The sequence below is a fragment of the Salminus brasiliensis genome, chromosome 2 (assembly GCF_030463535.1).
Source record: "Salminus brasiliensis chromosome 2, fSalBra1.hap2, whole genome shotgun sequence".
In the NCBI taxonomy this organism is placed as follows: domain Eukaryota; kingdom Metazoa; phylum Chordata; class Actinopteri; order Characiformes; family Bryconidae; genus Salminus; species Salminus brasiliensis.
In genome coordinates, this window is record NC_132879.1 from 17,426,501 (window position 1) to 17,446,797 (window position 20,297).

A 20,297-nucleotide genomic window follows, 5' to 3' on the forward strand; every position below is an offset into this window, starting at 1 on the left:
TTTCTACTGGATTCAGATCTGGTGACTGGGATCACCACTGAAGAACTCATAGTCATGTTAATGAAACCAGTTTGAGACGACTTTTGCGCTGTGATGAGCGGCATTATCATGCTGGAAGTAGCCGTTAGAAGATGGTCAATTGTGGTCCTGAAGGAAAGCTCATGGTAAGCAGCAATGCTTACTCAAACAGGCTGTGGCATTCAAGCACTGACTGATCTGTATTAACGGACCCAAGTTGTGCCATGAACAGTAGGTGTAAAATCTCAATGCGGATGTGGACAATTCTGAATCAATTTACAAATGCCACCAACTGTTTTCTAAATGTTAATTCATCACAATAAAAGCCATACAGTTTGTCACATGCACATACAAGAGACACCAGATCAATCTATCTAGCACTCTCTTTTGCATTAAAGGCTAGCGTATGAATACACTTTGGCTATTGCTGGCAGCAGCTACAACCAGGTGTTTTTCTTTGCTGCCGAAGCGAGGTCAAAGCTTCCACCGAACTCAGAAAGGGCAAAGCCAATTACAAACTCTATTAACTTTTATTGCCAAGGATTTGCACCCGTATTCAGTCATTGAGAACCAGAGCTTTCACGATATGCTGCACAATGTGTAGCCAAGATACAGTGTCCTGTCTCAGGAAATCACTGCAGAAAACTGGCCCGTATTTGCAGGATTTCACAAACTGCACTAATGTCACATAATTGGCTGGTTAGATAACTGCATGAATAAGTAGGTGTAAGTCTTCCGAAAAAAAAGTGCTCGGTGAGCGAATATAACCTATAAACAAACATATATAATATGTAATAAAACCTTTTTACTCAGGCCTTTAGTTGAATCATTTTGTCAGAGCTGTTTTTGTCTTATTAAAATTGTTAAAATTGTTAAAATTTGCTGTAACTTACTTTGTCTTTCCTCATTTCTTCTTCTTATTATTTGTATTTAATGTGATGCAGTGTTTATACCATACATCTTAATTCTTTCTAAGCACTCGGTAAAGTGCTGTATAAATAAAGTTCCATTTTAATTATAAAGGAGGTCAATGTGCACCTGCAATGTCAACAATGAAAACATGTGCAGTCAAATTTCATTGTAAGTTAGTGAGTATGGCCGACATCAACGCAGTTGCCACCACATAAGCTTTAGAAGTTCAGTGCTTCATGAAACTTCAGTGCATCACAATGCCTTTGGTTTTATTAAGGGTGAGTCTTTTTTAATACAATACTTTATTGCAGGGGGGGCTGGACGTGCTTTCATTTTGAACACATGCAGCATTAGCATCTCTTGTAGGACGTGGTGCAGAAGCATCCTTCTTACTTCCAGTGATATAGGTTATGCTGGTCTGCAAATGTGTTATGCACAAAAGTAATGTCTATACATATATCTACCTACACCAATTAGCCAAACCAATAAAAACCCCTGCTTAATATTATGTAGGCTGCCAAAACCAGTCTCACTTGTCAAAACATGGACTCTACAAGACATCTGAAGGTGCCTTGGTGGGCACTAACCACTGTATACTGGGATCGCTGGTTTGGAGATCCTCTAACGCAGATGGATAGCCACCACAATCTGGACCTTGTCAGAGTCGTTAAGAACACATCGACTTTAAGAACTGATTGCTCACGCTGCCTAGCACTGTATGCATTTCCATCCTATTTAAGCTGTAGCCATTTAAGCCTCTCACAACTCACTCTGAAGCAAGCTAGAACCCCATTTTCATATTTCAGGTGAGCATCAGGAACATGAACTTCACAGTGCCAGGAGAACGATTCTGTAGTTCACATCTGTTGTAAATATGCACACTACATTGCTAGTCAAAAATATCACGTGCTAGCTACCAAACACACAGAGAACACAATACTATCAGCAATAAACAAACAACAACAAGTATTTGGCAGCTAATTTTTAGCTTGATCATTATTAGCTTAATCATTATTTTAACTGCATGTCTTTACATGCATGTTTCACCTTAGTTAGCTAATAATTATGTAACTATAAGTATTAAGAACTTCTGACTATATTCACCATCAATTTTTGAATTTTCAATTGTGGGGGAGCCAACAGGTTGAAAATTCAGTGTAATTTATTGGAATAAAATGTTTTTTTATTTAATAAATCACTCGTTTTAACAAAATGCAACAAGATGTTGCTTTAAGAGTTAACAGCTCATCTCAAAGCTTCACAACACTGCCTGCCAAACCATGCTGGTGGCACTTTTTTCCCTCAGGCCCCCTATTTTAGTTCATAATGACAGCGAGATATAATTAGCCTGGGAGATTGTATGCAAAAGTTGGCCTTGCTCTCTCCGGGTGGCGTCTGCTAGCCGATGCATCAGGGCTGGGAACCCGGAGCTTTTCTCTGAGCGTGTTGGTTGGCCAGTGATGATGCATTCTCTTAAAGCGTAACAAAATTATTATTCTGAAGAGAATGAATATTCTAAAGAGAACAACACTGTAATATGTCAAACTCAAACTGCTAATGTTTTAATAATTAAAACAAACAGAATAATTTTATTTTGTTTACAATGGTGGCTTAATACCATGGATGTGGTGAAACCATCATTCTTAACTAGGTTATCATACCATGACACCACAACAGTCCTACACTCCATAGAGCTATCTACTGATAATATCTACCTGTTCTCTCTGTTTATTGTAAACAAAAACCCACTGCAAGGAATGCTACAGTCTGAGCTGATTTAATTCTGTTACTGACTTAGTGTGTGAATCTCCTTTGCTCCTCAGGGGTTGAGGGTTTGTGTTGGTATTCAGGGAATTGTCAAGCTTCTGCTGTGCAGTATGTTGTGTGTAACCGAGTGACTCACCGTTGATCATGGCGAAGCGTCGCAAGTCTCCGTACGTCTTCATCTCCTCAGTGGGACACTGTGATACACACAGGGCCATCGACTTAATCTTCCTCTGTACAAGGTCTATGTTGCAGGGATCCAGGAAGAATACATATCTGTAAAACATCAGATCAAGCACATTAGGTCGGTGATCAAATATATAAAAATATTTAAAAAATGGCAATGTAAAAGTAAGAAGATTTTATTCTAAGTCATTTTGGAGCATTTCTAGATCACAAAATTTATATATATATATATATATATATATATATATATATATATATATATATATATATATATATAAATATATACATACATATATATATATATACAGTGAGTCCAAGAAGTATTTGATCCCTTGCTGATTTTCTTCGTTGGCCCACTAATAAAGACATGATCATTCTATACTTTTAATGGTAGATGTATTCTTACATGGAGAGACAGAATATTAAAAAGAAAATCCAGAAAATAAATCTAAGGAATATATATTAATTGATTTGTATTTCATGGAGTGAAATAAGTATTTGATCCCTTAGTATTCATTAGCAGTTCTGGCTTTTACAGACCAGTTAGACACTCCCAATCAACTTGTTACCTGACCTGAAGCCACCTGTTCTCACTAATCACTTGTGTGAAAAACACCTGTCCACAGAATCAGACAGATCACACAGATTTCAAGTCTCCAACATGGGTAAAACCAAAGAGCTGTCACAGGACCTCAGAGTCAGAATTGTTGACCTTCACAAAGCTGGAATGGGCTACAAAAAGATTAGTAAGGTGTTGGATGTGAAAGTAACAACTATTGGTGCAATTATCAGAAAGTTTAAAGAGTATAACATGACAATCAACAGACCTCGGCCCGGTGCTCCAAAGAAGATTTCGCCTCGTGGGGTGGCAATGATGCTGAGAACAGTCAGAAATCGTCCTGCAACCACTCGGCAGGAGTTAGCAAATGACCTGAAGGCAGCTGGGACCACAGTTTGCAAGGAAACAATTGGCAACACTTTGCGCAACAATGGATTCACATCCTGCAGTGCCCGAAAGGTACCCCTGCTGAAGAGAGCACATGTGGAGGCGCGCCTCAAGTATGCCAATGATCATTTGAAAGATGAACCAAGTTATTGGGAGAAGGTTTTGTGGTCAGACGAGACCAAAATTGAACTTTTTGGCCTCAACTCCACCCGCCATGTGTGGAGGAAGAAAAATGCTGCCTATGACCCCAAGAACACTGTGCCCACCGTCAAGCATGGAGGTGGAAGCATAATGTTTTGGGGGTGTTTCTCTGCCAAGGGTACAGGGCTACTTCACCGCATCACTGGGAAGATGGATGGAGCCATGTACCGCACAATCCTGAGGGACAACCTCCTCCCCTCTGCCAGGGATCTGAAAATGGGCCGTGGTTGGGTCTTCCAACATGATAACGACCCTAAACATACAGCAAAGGCAACAAAGGATTGGCTCAAGAAAAATCACATTAAGGTCATGGAGTGGCCCAGCCAGTCGCCAGACCTCAATCCGATCGAAAATCTATGGAGGGAGCTGAAGGTCAGAGTTGCCAAGCGACAGCCCACCAACCTTCATGATTTAGAGAGGATCTGCAAAGAAGAGTGGGCCAAAATTCCCCCTGGTGTGTGTGCTAAACTTGTGGTTAACTACAACAAACGTCTCACCGCTGTGCTTGCAAACAAAGGCTTTGCCACTAAGTATTGAGTGTGTTTGGCAAGAGGGATCAAATACTTATTTTCCTCATTGAAATACAAATTAATTAAAATATATTCTTTAAAATTATATTCTGGATTTTTGTCTTGATATTCTGTCTCTCCATGTTAGAATATATCTACCATTAAAAGTGCAGAAGGATAGTGTCTTTATTAGTGGGCAAACAAAGAAAATCAGCAAGGGATCAAATACTTCTTGGACTCACTGTATATATATATAAAATTTATATAATTCACTATATATATATATATATATATATATATATATATATATATATACACACAACTTACATGATATACACATACATAATATATCAGTTATATTATATAATTATAACACATTACATCAATGTGAAAAATAGACAAAAATGCCCCAAATGGAGATGCATGACAGTGATGATATACAGCAGTTTAAATGTATTTACATTAACAGTAGAAGTAAACAGTTAAATAGTCAAATAATAAAAAGTAAACCGGTAAAACTATTGCAACAAAATGTGATTCTACCTAATTGAATTTTGTTCCCAACACAATGGAGCCATGTGTGTATCAGATTTTCAAGATGATAATATACAAAATCATAACAGAAAGCAGCTTTTCTAACTGATGAGAATCGTTCATCTCAGCTGAGCAGAACAGACACCAAAATAGAGCGTAGAATAGAGCCCGCAGCACTGTGTGATAAAAATCGACACCAGGCAGCACATATTTTCATCCCAGGAGTGCTGGCTCACCCCAGTTTTTTGGCAGAGAGGTGAAGCAAAGGCTTGTTTCTACACTTGGCTTGTTTCTAGCCAACCTCTCCATCGTGACCGTGGCCTTGCCTTGGTCTTTCATAAGCTGTGGAGTGGGCACCGCGCCCACACAGAGCCGTAAGGCCTATTGTCCTGTATACTCAGCACAAAAGCAGCCTGTCAGAAGCTGAAGACACATGCGTTTGCAGAGAAAGAGAAAACGAGAGCAAGAGAGAAAGCTTGAAAGCTAAAAGAGGGCTGTCAACACTGCTGTGCTGAAGAGGTTTGATATGTGGTTAAGAAGAGATGGAGTACTCCGCCCACAGACCCATTGTGTCCTATCAGACAATAAACCAGACCCACTACAACCTGTACAAGACATGCACTGATCTGCAGTCCAAATAACCCTCACACAAACAACTAACAAAATCTTACTTTACATTACATTATCTTGTTTAGAATGAAAAACAGCAAATGAGCCATCCGAAAAACTGCCCAAAGGTTTTGTACAAACTGACTGAACCAGCTTTACACAACATTGGCAACAATTACAATTGTTTTTCTGGCTAATCAAAAACAAATCAAGCAGGCTTATTATTATTATTATTATTATTATAAGTGATAATAGTAGTAATAATAGTGTTACTAGTAGCTGTAGTATTAGTAGTAGTATTTTGTAGTTGAATTTGTAGGAGTAGCAGTAGTAACATGCTTTTCTACTGAACCAAAAGAATCATAATCGCAAATCGCACATAAAACCATATCATTAATAACAGACACAGACAAGAAAACTGTTAAAAGGGCCCAGGAATGTAAAACTCTATTTATCTTGGCATAGGTGAATAATGGGAGTACAAGACATGGAAGTGACATACCATGAACCCCAAACACTGTTGTCTCCTCTTTAAAAGAGAATCTGGCATAACCAAAACAGAGCTTGAGAACAGGGACATTTCCAAAACCCTAAAACTGTTCCATAGGGGCCTTGTTATATTTACACTGTCCAAAAGCTACACCCAGCCCGATAGCAAAAACCCTTTTATAAAGCTGGCAAAACAGTAAAACCTGAAAGCAACTTTGTGAGAGTAAAGTGTTGTTTATATTTTAGAGCAGCACACAATTTATCAGAATTTATAAGAATACGGGTTGTTACATGAACCAGGCCACATGACTTTCAGACATTTCAGTCTTTGGGTCAGCAATATAATATATAATAAAAACTGCATAAAAAAATTTAATAATTTGGCTAATATCAGACTCTGCTTCTGAAAGGCATTTTTTATTACATAAGAAAAACAGGTGGGCAGGGTATTGCAGGACCAGTGACAGTGGTCAGCGTTAAGAGAATGAATGAAGGTATGTTAATCTGTATAAACCACATGAACTTTGACCAGCTAAAACCCTTAGCCATTCAGCTTTCTCTGTTGGTTGATCCAATGGCCACCACTTACACCTCCATTGTTAATTTTACCATGCGAGGACTTCTCACCTACTGTCTTAAACAGCAGAGTGGACAGTGATGTTATGTACCGTGACCAAGAAACAGAAATCCGATGACCAGCACGGTGTAAATTTTATGCAATACAATTAGCAGAACCACATGGAAAGAGAGAGAAACAAAGAAAAAGAAAGTGTGCAAGAGAGAGAGAGAGAGAGAGAGAGAGAGAGAGAGCAGGAGATGGTGTAAACTGACAGCTGTGCAGACCCTGATTGAATCCCATGGCAGCTGTCAGCTCAGTGGAGTCCTACATCAGGTATTTGCGTTCGCCCCGGTGAGCTGTCACTCACTCAGCCCTCCCCTCAGCAGTGGGTCTGCTACCTGCCGGCCACTCTTAGCTCGTTTTTGGCACTATCAGAAACCAGCATCGATACCAGGGGCTCAGGAAGGCAAAAGACCAGCTCACAATCCAGTGCTGCTTCTGCTACTGAGGCAAGGGTTCTAGATTAGACCAGCCAGGAATACACTTCATGGATTATAGCTGAAATGTAATACAAGTATTAATCATGTAAGGGGTGGCTCTAGGGCAAGGCCTCCCCCTGCCACCAGGAGGAGGCCCCTAGTCACCCCAGCCAGTAATTGAGCCCAATTCCCTACACCTGGGCAGTAGGCTACATAGGCACACAGATCCAGTTGCCCCACTGCTGGATCTTTTGACTCTGGTGGTGTGTGTGTCTGTGTGTCAGTCTGTGGTTCTCGAGTGGAAGGCTGAGTGTGTGTCACTCCCCTTCATGTGTCTCTCCTGAGTCTGTCTCCCTGTGTCTGTGCAGTGTGTGTGTCTGTGTGTGTGTGCACGTAGTACACATACACTCGTGTAGCAGAGGAAGGCAGGAGTGTCTGTCTTCCCTGGTGTGTGTGTGTCTGTGTGTGTGTGCGTGAAGCACACATACACTCGTGTACCAGAGGAAGGCAGGAGTGTCTGTCTTCCCTGGTGTGTGTGTGCCTGTGTGTGTGCCTAGTTTTACAGAGGAAGGCAGGAGTGTCTGCCTTCCCTGTAACTTCTCAGTTTTCTGGTTTCTTTTGGGAGATCCTTTTTGCCCTTAGTTGTATTTCCCTCTAGTGTTAAAGAGGTAGCCAGCTCTCCCCTGGCGTCCTTTGTTTGTTTCCTGCCTTTTGTTTCGCGTTAGACGCGACATCTCCTTATTTATTATATCCAACCCCTTTACGTTTCTTTTGTTGGCCGCTTTGATAACTGCCGCTTTTAGCTCACTCAGTAGCGCGCCAGCCCTCCAACACGGCAGCCTGGGTTCAAACCCAGGGGGTGCTCACTGTAAGTGAGCACCCCCATTAGAAATCATTTTTATAATCAAAGAATTTATTAAATATTAGAATACTAAGCAGTTATCTAAATCACTCTTACAAGCAATATGTACTAGTTATACTGGCTATTGAGTGACTAATCATTTGTCTATTACAAAAGGAACAAATAATTACTTTTACTATTAGAAAAGTACAAAATACAAAATAACAAAAAAATTACTATTAAGGAATGGCTAGAATTGTTAACTGAATGCATCCAATATTACAAAAGAACTACATTGGAAACAAAAGTTCTTTATATTGTATCTACCAACTAGCTAATATGCTAGCTTCTAGCTAACATGCTAGCCACAAGTTAGCATGCTAGTCATAATACAACAATGCTATCCAATACAATACATGCCATTCTTACATCCGTATTACATTTATTGACTATTTTTTGATAATTATTGAATAATCTATTATTATTACTTCTATTTTTTTTATTGACATCAAATAATCGTTTCGTCTACTGACTATTTCTCAATAGATCTATGACAGGCATGCCAACTCTGGATAGGCAAATAAGGGGTGCCAGAAAATTCTGACAGTATTTTAATGCATTTTTTTGGATTTAAAAGTAGTATTGATGCACTGAATCAATATTTGAAGTTTATTTGAATTATGAACAGTTTCTACCCACAGGCTATCAGGCTACTGAACAAGTCATGAAGCTGAGAGTCCTCCTCCATTATCCTTGTCACTTTGTCATGCTTAGACCTACTTTGGACACTGTCATAATGTCACTAATGGTGTGTTTATGCTTTTCAGTTTTGGTTCAATTAAAACAAACTCTCTGTTACCGTTTTTTTGTTAGAGTAAGTGTGAACGCTGCCTTTCAAACTTTCCCCAAACAAGCAGGCTGAGACCACCTCAGCAGGTGGGCTCTAGTGCGGCTAGTTTGAAGTATAACCACAATACGAATCATCTAAACGACACAACAAACGTAGGACATAATGTGATGGTTGAGTTATAGGCTTTCCTGCAGTTAGACTTGTACACGGGCATTAGGTCGCTTCTGCCCGCTCCACCAGCATCATGCCGTCCATATCAGCGTGCTTCATCTAGAGTGAGTCTCCGTGCAGACCTGCCCACGTTTCTCTGCTTTAACCTCTTCAGTTTAGCAGGGCTGTTTCCTAAACCAGACTGCCACACTACACAGGGTTTTTAAACTTGTCACTATTACAATAGCATTCATCAGTGTAGCTGCCTCAGTAAAGACGTGCGTAAGTTGGCATGCAGCCACAGTAACATTATTTTAATAACTTTGACATACGTTGTTCAGTGGCAATAAACAAATGAACATGTTTACTTCATGAAAAATAGGGTTTAATACTGATATCAAGAGGATGTGATTTAATAAGCAATGGTTTAAGGGTTCATATTTGAAGTTGAATTGATTTATTTTTTCCTGCAGTTCACTTGCACTGTATTTATTCTCCCTGCTTCCACAAGCAGCCAGTGATCTATCCGTCCAAGCTCTGCTTCTCCCAGCGAGAGATATTACCTGCCTGCTTCAACCCACAACCTGCTGGAAGTTTGCCCATTATGGCTGCGGTGCTCTAAAAGTAAATCCCGCTCATTAGTTATTATGTGGGTCACAGAGGATCCACAAACACACGCCTTGTGCAGACCTCTACTTGCAGCCTGTCATGAGGCATCATGCGTCCCCTCTGAAATGTAAAAATTTTAAATTTTCTTGCTTGTTCTGGACCAAGGGATCCCACTACAAGCATAAACACACCCTCACTTTGTACACTTAATGTACAATAAGAACTTTTTGTGCACTTATCTTTGCTGTCACATAAAAACCATGCCTCTCAAAAACAACATCTTGTAACTGTAGTTCTCTCTCTGCACTACCATGGTAACACAGTCTATTCTAACTAGCTAAGGTTTTTCTTGGGTAAATAGCAAAGTACTTTTGTAAGTCGCTCTGAATAAAGAGCGTCTGCTAAATACCGTAAATGTAAATGCTGCATTTTGTTTAAATCAGTGTGACCACTGATGAAGGACGGATAGAGGATGCAGCAACAAACAAACACAGCAGCAACAAATAAGCTTAGCCACTGCTAACTAAAAAGAACATTGCTGCACACTTGAAGTTTGCAAACCACACTGACACTCCACAACGATACAGGCAAAATGTTTTGTGGACAGATGAAACTAAGACTGAAGTGTCTGTACGTCAGCTGAAACACTGTCGAAGTTGGGTGATGCAACAGGACAATGACCCAAAACACTGAAGTCCTAATGAAAAACAAAATCAGCATTTTGGAGTGGCCAAGTCAGAGACCAGATCTCAACCCCAATAGAAATGCTATGGGTTGACTTGAATAGAGCCGTACATGAGGCGTCCTGGGGAATATGACAGAAACAGCTACCTAGAAAGCGCCTGGTTGAGTTTATTGCTGCCTGGGGGGGGGGGGGGGGGGGGGCTATGGGGCTATTAATTCCAAGGGTTTGTTTACTTTTTAAATAAAGACATGCAAGATCATATTTCTTTGTGTTATTATTTTAGGCACATTATATTTGTCATTATGCTTGACATAGATGAGGATCAGATTGACATTTTATGACTAATTAATGCAGAATACCATGAAATTCCAAAGGGTTCACATACTTTTTCTTGCCACTGTAGGAGTCTTTTGCATATAAAAGTCATAAATCACAACAGATTACAATAATTTTCTATATGCTTAAAAAACTGATCACTTTAAATACAGATACAGAATTGCATTGTGGCTCAATTATCATCATAATAACCTTTTACAAGGCTGTAGCTAAGCATTACAGATTAAATAATAACAATAATGGCAAAAAAGCATGTTCCTTTACTTGAAGCCCATTCAGATATAGCTGTTAACTACAATGAGCATTTCTAAAAGCATGGGCTCTAAAATAAGTGCTGAAGAGGGTGCTAAAATACTAAGTGCTTTTCATCCACACACTGTGTACTGTATCAGCCAGCTACCACTGAAATTAACTGGCTAATTCACAGCTGCCTCTAGGTTTATTAATATATTAATAACTAAAGCATGCTCCCCACACCAGCCAGTGGTTCCAGACGGTCCCAGAATGAAGCTAATCTGACCTTAGGCCACTGTTAATCCAGTAAGATCTCTAGGTAGCAGAATCTGCAGATTCACTTTATTTCAATAGTGCAGGTCCTCGGTCAGCTATTACACTTTTTTTTTTACGATGCACATAATTGCCACCTAATGTGGTAATTAAGCAGTGAGTCAGAAAAACCCAGAGGATAGAGAGCAGCCCTGAGCAGCACTGGACCGATGTTCCAGTATAAAGATGACATTCATAAACCCGAATGGCAAGTTTCATTTGGCCTGCGTGATTTTGGTTGTATGAGTCAGCAAAGAAGAAGCAAAGCAGAGCACAGAATGAAAGTCATTAAGGAAAACTTGGATCTGTACCTTGCTGACTACTGCTGATATGAATGATGTGCTGCTATACTACAGGGGATGGCACTGTAGTAGAGCACTGTAGTATGACACAAGTTTTTAATACGGGATGATTCCTCTGGAACGATCCTTTGGTGAGCCATCAACCGCTCACTGTGCAGCTTGAATCAGGGTATGTCAATGATGTGTCTTTGCTTTCGTAATGATGAGAAAAGTATGATGCGGTTCGAAGCTCACAAAACACACTGAATTAATCATTGGTGTGTTCTAGGTGTAACGTGCAATAAACCAACTAGCGTGTCACTTTAACATTCCCTTTAAGAGCCAGGTGCAGTCTGACTTGGTGCAAAGCGGGAGTATACACGTTGGGCACGTGCCTGTGTTGACAATTCACTGCCAAGACAGAAATGAACGTCTGAGTGTTGACGTCTGCCTAGGTTGTTTTCAGCCAGTGGCGCACCTGTGCTTTCCGTTGCCGAGATAGCAATACACCCGAAATTTACCTGAACACACCTCATTTCAAGACTTTGGAATTTTCACTACAAATCTGAAAAATAAAACAGCAGCTGAGCCAAGCTAAGCTTTAAGCAATGAACATCAGCATTTACAAAATGCCTGTCCCACCAGTGGACTACTGGAAGACACATGTCTTTACAGAAAAACTTTGACTTCGGGAATTTGCGTGGCTCATGTATGATAACATGCATATAGATACATATAGCTGGCTATATACTGCAAAGTTCATTCAAAAACAACCAAAATTATAGCCGAAAAAACAGATTTAGTAACAGGAAAAAACCAATTTAAACAAATTAGGGAAAAACACAGAGTTTAAGGCATTAAAAAAAACAAAGAGTGTTCCTTGTGCACACTAAAAACAGCAGAGAAATAATTCAAAGACACTAACATGAAATTTAAAACTGCCTACATAATATCACATGACGAATTACCCTTCACCAAATTCCCAAATTTTGTTAATGGAAAAAAACTGTATGTCTTGAAGATGATATGATAATGATACAGCTTATGCCGAGTTCATAGGTTGCATTAACCATGCCAAAGCACAGATGTACCTTACTCTGTACTTATTGCTTAGTGATTTGCACATTTTATTTGGCACTGTAATTGGTTTCCACTGTATAGGTTGCAAATTTGTTTTGCTTTACAAGCCACTGCCTCCTTAAGCTAACTTTTGGTCTGGAGCCTTGTAAAACAAAAATGTGCAGCACATCAGCTGCAGATGGTTAGAACGAGGGGATTTTAGAGGAACCTTTCTTATTTAAATCTCAGACATTCAGTTTGGTTTGGTCTTGACTGTTGAAGTGAGTGGTAGCACTATGGAAAGATCCAAAGAGCCCTCTGATGCCTACAGATCTTTCTTGGTCTAGGTTGCAGATGCAGGAGACTGGGAAAGGATTTTAAAAGATCTCATTAAACCAACTTCTAATATGGTTAGCCCAAGATCAGACTACAACATGCATAAACAAGTCTCCACCAGTCCTAAAATGTCATCATGAGATCTACAGGTAGCTTTTTTTATAGGAGGTGTTCAAGGAAGACTTGAGGTCACAAAACACATCAGGGCAAGACTAATGTTTTCTAGAGAACACCTAAACAAAGACCAGGACTTCTGGAACAATGTGCTTTGGATAGATGTTTTTCTGGGCACAATAACAGAAGATGTGTTATTCTCACACCATCGCTGAAGCGTTGAGGTGGTAATGTCATGGTTTGGGACTGTTTTTCTACACAAAGGCTTGGGAAGCTCAAACATTTAGTTGTTTAGTTATAGTACCTGCATCCTGCTTCCTGTTAGAATGAATGTCCACATATTCAACAATGTGTAAAAAGACAAGGGGTTTTGTAGGGTGACCTAATTTTATCTGTAATTGTATCTGTCAAGGCTTTTTTCCAAACTAACAGAGGAAGCACAAACACCAGATCTATTCTCTATAGCACAGCTATCTCTCCAAAACAAGAATTCTACCTAGATGTTTTTAAAAACACTCATATCACTAGTGAAAGTCTCACTAATTAATTACTCTGCTCCTGCCGAGTTACTTCTCCCAATTCCTGGCAAAGTGGAGAAGCGTCAAGCGCACTTTAGCTCATCAAAGGAGTAATTTGACATCGATGCAAATGAAAGGGCCTGAAATACCTATCACCCAATCCCCCCCCCCACCACTGGCTGGCAGGCATTCAGCACTGTGTGGAACACGACAGAGACCTCCTTCAGGGTCTTTCTGAATTATTAAAGCCTCAGTATGCTTCTGCCAGGTCTCCGGCATCTAAAGGTGAAGCTTGCAGCTGCCTGACATGTGCATTGATGTGATAATCGAAGAGCGCAGAACTGTTCCCCTGCGTGGCCCGTGCCCTTGCCCGAGCGCTGAGAGCAGGTGCTCAAGAAAGCAGAAAATGTGGAGAGAGGAGAAAGGAATAAGAGAGAGAGAGAGAGAGAGAGAGAGAGAGAGAGAGAGAGAGAGAGAGAGAGAGATGGCTGACTCACTTTCTATCCCTATGGTCCAGGCCGCTCAGTCTGACCCCTTCGATGGCCTCATTGCGCTGGCCACAGGTGTTCCCATAGCTGTCATATCCAAACACCAGCCGTGCTGCGCCCCCTGTCACTATGGTGTACCCACAGATTGCACCCTGTGAAAAGCAAACTTACAGTCAGCATGCATCAAGGACAACACACCAAGCCCAAGTCCAATTCTAAGTCTAAATCGAATTATTTTTGTAATATATCCTTATCACTTGTTTGTTTGTTTGTGTTGCACTTGTGTCTTGTATGCACTGTCTATGTTGCACCATGGTCCTGGAGGAACGTTGTTTCGTTTCACTGTGTACTCTGTATGTAGTTGAAATGACAATAAACCCTTGACTTGACTTGACTTGACTTGACTTATTACATCCTTAGTACCATCTTATTACATCTATTACATACACCTTCTCATATTATACGTCTTATCCTATCAATACATCTTTAGGAATGCTGTGTGCTGTATGTACTGTGATTTGTTACAGTGAAAACTATTAGCATCATGTATGTCTATAAATTCAAATCCATCTTTTTGTCTGTCTGTTTACTAAATAAATCATTACAGGCTGGATACAAGCTTTCTCAATATACACTGTCAAAAAAGGGTACTGCACAGGTACCAGTTTCTGTAATAGTTACCAAATGGATAAACGGTTACTCATCAGGAAAGGGGACCAAAAAAGATTCAGTAAAGTTAATGTGGGGCTGTAGGCTTATATTTTAGATGACAGTAAACAGTAGCACAATTTAGCAGCAAAATAGACTTTACAAAAGTGTTTTATTATTCACAAATTGAGGGAAATTGGTACATTTTATGCTGGTTTAGTACTGGAGGCTGCCTCTTCAGAATAACTAAAGAGCTAACGAAGCTAATGAACCAGTGCAGTGTTGGATGCTGAGGAGGACTCGTTGTCTAGGTCTTTGTCAGAGAAATAGAGTAGCTAGAGTAGTTAACATTTAGCAAACATTGGCTAGAGTAGTTAACATCTAGCGACCGATAGTTAAGAGTAGATAGCAGCAAGTTAACATCAACCAGAGTGTTCAATACCTAGCTAACACCAACCTAGATTAGTTTACATCTATTCAACATCAGTTAGAGTAGTTCAAGTCTAGTTAACGACTAGTTAGCATCAGTCAGAGTAGTTAACATCTACCTAACATCAGTTAGAGGAGTTAACATCTAGCTAACATCAGCTACAACAGTCAACATCTACCTAACATCAGTTAGAGGAGTTAACATCTACCTAACATCAGCTACAACAGTCAACATCTACCTAACATCAGTTAGAGGAGTTAACATCTAGCTAACATCAGCTACAACAGTCAACATCTACCTAACATCAGTTAGAGGAGTTAACATCTACCTAACATCAGCTACAACAGTCAACATCTACCTAACATCAGTTAGAGGAGTTAACATCTAGCTAGCATCAGTTAAAGGAATTAACATCTAGCTAACATCAGCTACAACAGTCAACATCTAGCTAACATCAGTTAGAGGAGTTAACATCTAGCTAACATCAACTACAACAGTCAACATCTACCTAACATCAGTTAGAGGAGTTAACATCTAGCTAGCATCAGCTACAACAGTCAACATCTACTTAACATCAGTTAGAGGAGTTAACATCTAGCTAACATCAGCTACAACAGTCAACATCTACCTAACATCAGTTAGAGGAGTTAACATCTAGCTAACATCAGTTAGAGGAGTTAGCATCTAGCTAACATCAGTTAGAGGAGTTAGCATCTACGTAACATCAGTTAGAGGAGTTAGCATCTAGCTAACATCAGTTAGAGGAGTTAACATCTACCTAACATCAGTTAGAGGAGTTAACATCTAGCTAGCATCAGCTACAACAGTCAACATCTACCTAACATCAGCTACAACAGTCAACATCTACTTAACATCATTTAGAGGAGTTAACATCTAGCTAACATCAGCTACAACAGTCAACATCTACCTAACATCAGTTAGAGGAGTTAACATCTAGCTAACATCAGTTAGAGGAGTTAACATCTTGCTAACATCAACCTTTTCCTAAAGGAAAAATAACATTAAAAGCCAGCGGTTAAAGGATTCAGAGGAATGCGGTACAACTGTGCTAAGTAAAGATACATTACATACATCTCTGACAGCACCAACCCAGAGACACTGTTTGTATCCTATAATGTAATGTTTTTGGAGAGTGTGTATTCAAAAAGCATACACCATAAATTACATAAATGATTTGTTTCATTATTAACTCTTCCTCTTTTTTATTCCTCTTCCAATCTGTGCAATCATAAAACTATTACATGACACGGCACTGCCTTTAAAACAACCAAGATTTTCTGTATCATCCTGCAAGTCCTCATTGCCACAAAAAGATAGACCTGAAGCGTTCAGTGAAGTGGCATATATATTCAAACTAAATGGGATGATCTTTCAATCATTCATGAAGTGGTAAAGAGGCTGAGGTGAAGGCCAGTATACAACACATATATATAGCACTCCTTTCTAACAGCATGCACAGCCATAACCACTCTGTTGTCAGTGAATGCAGAGAAGAGGATGTGGAGGATCATATCAATAATTCTTATGTGATTAATAAATAACGACTCAGTACTTACATGTGCCTTTTAAAAAACAATGTACGGCGAGGCAAGTATGAAACCACCCACGATTATATAATCTTAAAAAAGATCTCCCATGGTCTTTCCCCAATTAGAATTTTTTATGAAAAAAGGTAGATGTTACAACAAGTGTGCATTAAAGGGCTCATATAATGGTAAAATCAACTGTTTTCACTTTTTATTTTCAATAAAAGCTACAAAAACAGCCCGTTTACTTTTGTGATGTCACAAAAACAGTGAATTTTTATATAGCTGCACCCATCATATTTTTTCGCATTTGGATACATCCACCTAACTGCCGATTTATGTTAAAATTGTGCGGCGTCTTTCCGACTGGACTGCTTTTTGAAGGAGGTGCATTACAGGGACAGTCAATCAGAACACACCTCATTTACATGGGTCAGTCTTAAAGGCACAGTAACAAACAAAGCTCGTCAAAAGGGACAACGAGAGACGTGGAAATGGTCCTGTATAACTGAATTGCGACTGTTTGCAGTACATAAATCACACAAACGTCCGAAATGGATCCGAGCAGAATAAAGTATGGATGAATATGAGTTCATTAACATGAAAGCAAACATTCATAATAATAATAATAATAATAATAATCCCACACATAGTTGGAATTATACTATAGCCCATGCTGAGATGCAGTTATCTGCAATATGATTAAGGCTTGTGTGCATCGGTCAATACTGAGCAGCACTGCTACCCCAGGCTAGGACCCAAACCAGGGCATGTTTAGCTTACCATTCCTACACAGAAGAGGGTGAACAGGAGAAACCATGGCAGATCCGTGCAGCTTCGGTCCTCCAGGGGTTTCCATTCTCGTTTTGCCCTCTAAAAGGCAGAAATGCAATGTCATCCGAGTCACATTAGTTTGGTTTACACAGCATATCCTCACATCAGTGCCTTTGTATAAGTAGCCTGAATGAGCTTAAAGCATTCCCTAATCACAACAACAGGAAGCGCAGTTAGCTGTCTTTAGTGAATGAGTGTGCAATCATAACCCAGCACATGCTTGGAGAGGAACCAACGGGTGCCCTGAATATTTGTGTGTGTCGTTGCGCATGCAATGTGTAATGAAGCTAACGTGTGTCTTCATAGGTGTTTGTGTGACATGCACTGAGCACGTATGCTTTATCCCTATGGGTCCCAGTGCAAATCCCCGCAGTCTCAGCGCGCTTAGCTCGGGTTTATGGGCAGCTAGCTGGGTGCGCATTTCGCGCATCGGTGCGCTGCAAAAACAACACCCACAGCACCCCAGAGTTGCACACCGATACACAACCATGAACAAACCCCGTACGGATCAAACCCATGCATATGGATAAAGAGAGTGGTGAGGCAGAGGGTGGACATAAACATAAGGATTACACGCTTTCCAGCAAACAGTAAAGACCTCGGCCGCGAGCGCGCAAGAACAAAACAACAAAAAGCAGCATTTCTTCCAGTCCCGAGCTCGTTTAAAGAGCGCCAAGGAGGGCGGAGGAGGCGGGTCTCTTACCTCCGTGCTACCGCAGCATCCCATTGCAGGCGATCCGCAAAGACCTAAAGGCTACACCAGGAGAGAAAAACAATAACCCCAACTTGCAGGGAGTTGACGGTGCGTGTTGTTATTTTGCTACCCTGCATGAATCGCGTGCCCCCGCGCACTACGACGACGTCTCCATCAGAGAGCTCGCGCGAACGGCCTCCCCCGTGCTCGCGACATGCTAAACAACGGCTCTCCTCGCTCCGGGGGGAAGAGGGATTATTACTTTAGGGTTTTATGGCGCTGCACTTCCTGGAGGATCGGAGCAGGTGTAGCCGGAAAAGGAACAGGCTGGGCCTCATCATCCACTCACGCTGCGAGCTGCTGGCCCACACGGAATGGTGGGACACTGGCGGAGGCCGCCAAGTTTGAACCTCCGCAGCGGAGTGGCAGCTAAACCCGCGCAAACCGCTAAACTCGCGTCGCTGGGAGCGGTACAGCGACATCTCGACACCCGAATAACGTAGTAACCAGTCTGGGTCGGTTAATGGCGTGCACGGCTTTTCGCTATCATTTCGGGGGGTTTGTGTGTTTTCGTGAGCTCGGTTCGTAACATTTTCTGAGTTGTAGTTCTAGAAGTGAGCTCTGTCAATGTAGTCTGCGCTGAGTGGGCGTGGCGAAAACTACACTACCCATGAAGCACTGCGCACTTCAATCCTTGAGACTGCTGTTGTTGTAACGCTTAATATTTTTTCTCTATTACACCACGATAAATTGACGTTAATTAAAAGATTCAGATACATTTCAATTCAACTGAAAAAAGATTCATTTCTACGTGTTTTTTATCGCATGTGTTTTCACTGTATTCAACGCAAGTTGTTTTAAATGTGCCTTTCAAATACAAAACAAACAAACTACAAAAAAAACAACACAAAAATCACATAAAAACCAAAAATCATAAAAACTTCTTTTTTTCCTTTGAATACCTGCATCTACCAAACAGTGTCCACTTATTGATTGGTTCCCCTCAATAGTAGTATGTGATTACATACATATATATAAATATACCTTGATCATCATCATCATCATCATTACCCCATCACCACAATAAGTCATGAGGTGCACAATGTGTGCATTTCATGTATCTTATCTCTGACAAAGGCCCAAACTACAGACTGTCTGCACAGCTGTTTCTAATGGCAGCCTGTCTGACACCTTGTCCAGGGACATTCCCTCCACTATAGACCCCTTAAAGCATCATTAACACCGTCACCTACACTAAAACACACCGCACACTAGCTGACGGTAGCTAAACCGCTCGAATCACCACCACCTACAGCCATGACAGCTCCTGCATTTCATCAACAGAGACATCAGCCTCATACAGACAAGACAGCTGCACTGCTCTAATGCTTTAGCCTGAAACCACTGGCTTCCAACTTATCTGTATTCCCGTGAGTCAGCAAAGTAGTAAATCCACCTTTCTCCACCTGGACCTTGGCTGAAAGGAGCTTGATGTTGACCTTCTCTGCTCGCTCATCTTCTGCAGTGTGCAGCATTACGTGTGTACTACAGCAACAGCACGGAGCTGCCGAGCTGCGATACAGAAGGGAGCCATTGTTCTATTGTTCACTGTTGTACCAGGGAGAGGGTGAGTATTGTGTGTGTGTGTGTGTGTGTGTGTGTGTGTGAGAGAGAGAGAGAGAGAGAGAGAGAGAGAGAGAGAGAGAGAGAGAGTGGAGGGCGGGGGATACAGGCGAGTGAATAGATCCCACCCAATTTACCCTACTGTAAACAGCTGGAGTAAACAAGTGGAGCGTCGGATTGGAAGTGGCGCTCGTGTCGTGCTCCACTAGAGGGCAGTCACCTACAACACACCAAGCGTTTGTTGCAATGAGCTCATGAATCTGCCTCTGCCTCCCAAAAGGCATGACCTTATTGTGAAATTCCCAAACCTGTGCTCTAATTTATTATTATTATTATTGTTGTTGTTGTTGTTGTTATTATTATTATTATTATTATTATTATTATATTTTCTGTATGAATAATAATAATGTTTTATAATAAAATGTTTAATTTAGAATTAATTTGTTTGCTCCAACTGTATTTATTTGGATTAACGGATTTATGCTCTAATCTGAATTGATAA

At 40.6% G+C, this 20,297-nt stretch overlaps 1 protein-coding gene across 2 annotated transcripts in view; it reads right to left on the reverse strand.

The window, feature by feature from the left end:
• slc44a1b (solute carrier family 44 member 1b) overlaps nt 1-19,844 on the reverse strand; it is a 45,496-nt gene extending 25,652 nt beyond the window's left edge. Inside the window, exons 1-5 of one of the 2 annotated variants that reach the window (XM_072668924.1) lie at nt 19,629-19,840; nt 18,182-18,232; nt 17,428-17,517; nt 14,029-14,171; nt 2,834-2,970 (exon numbers count right to left, since the gene is read on the reverse strand). In XM_072668924.1, the coding sequence (XP_072525025.1) occupies nt 2,834-2,970; nt 14,029-14,171; nt 17,428-17,517; nt 18,182-18,232; nt 19,629-19,688 (481 nt within the window). In that variant the 5' untranslated portion in view covers nt 19,689-19,840. Of the gene's footprint in view, nt 1-2,833; nt 2,971-14,028; nt 14,172-17,427; nt 17,518-18,181; nt 18,233-19,628 lie in introns of both variants that reach the window. The other variant, XM_072668915.1, reaches the window with a different exon arrangement.
• Nucleotides 19,845-20,297: the final 453 nt, after the last annotated feature.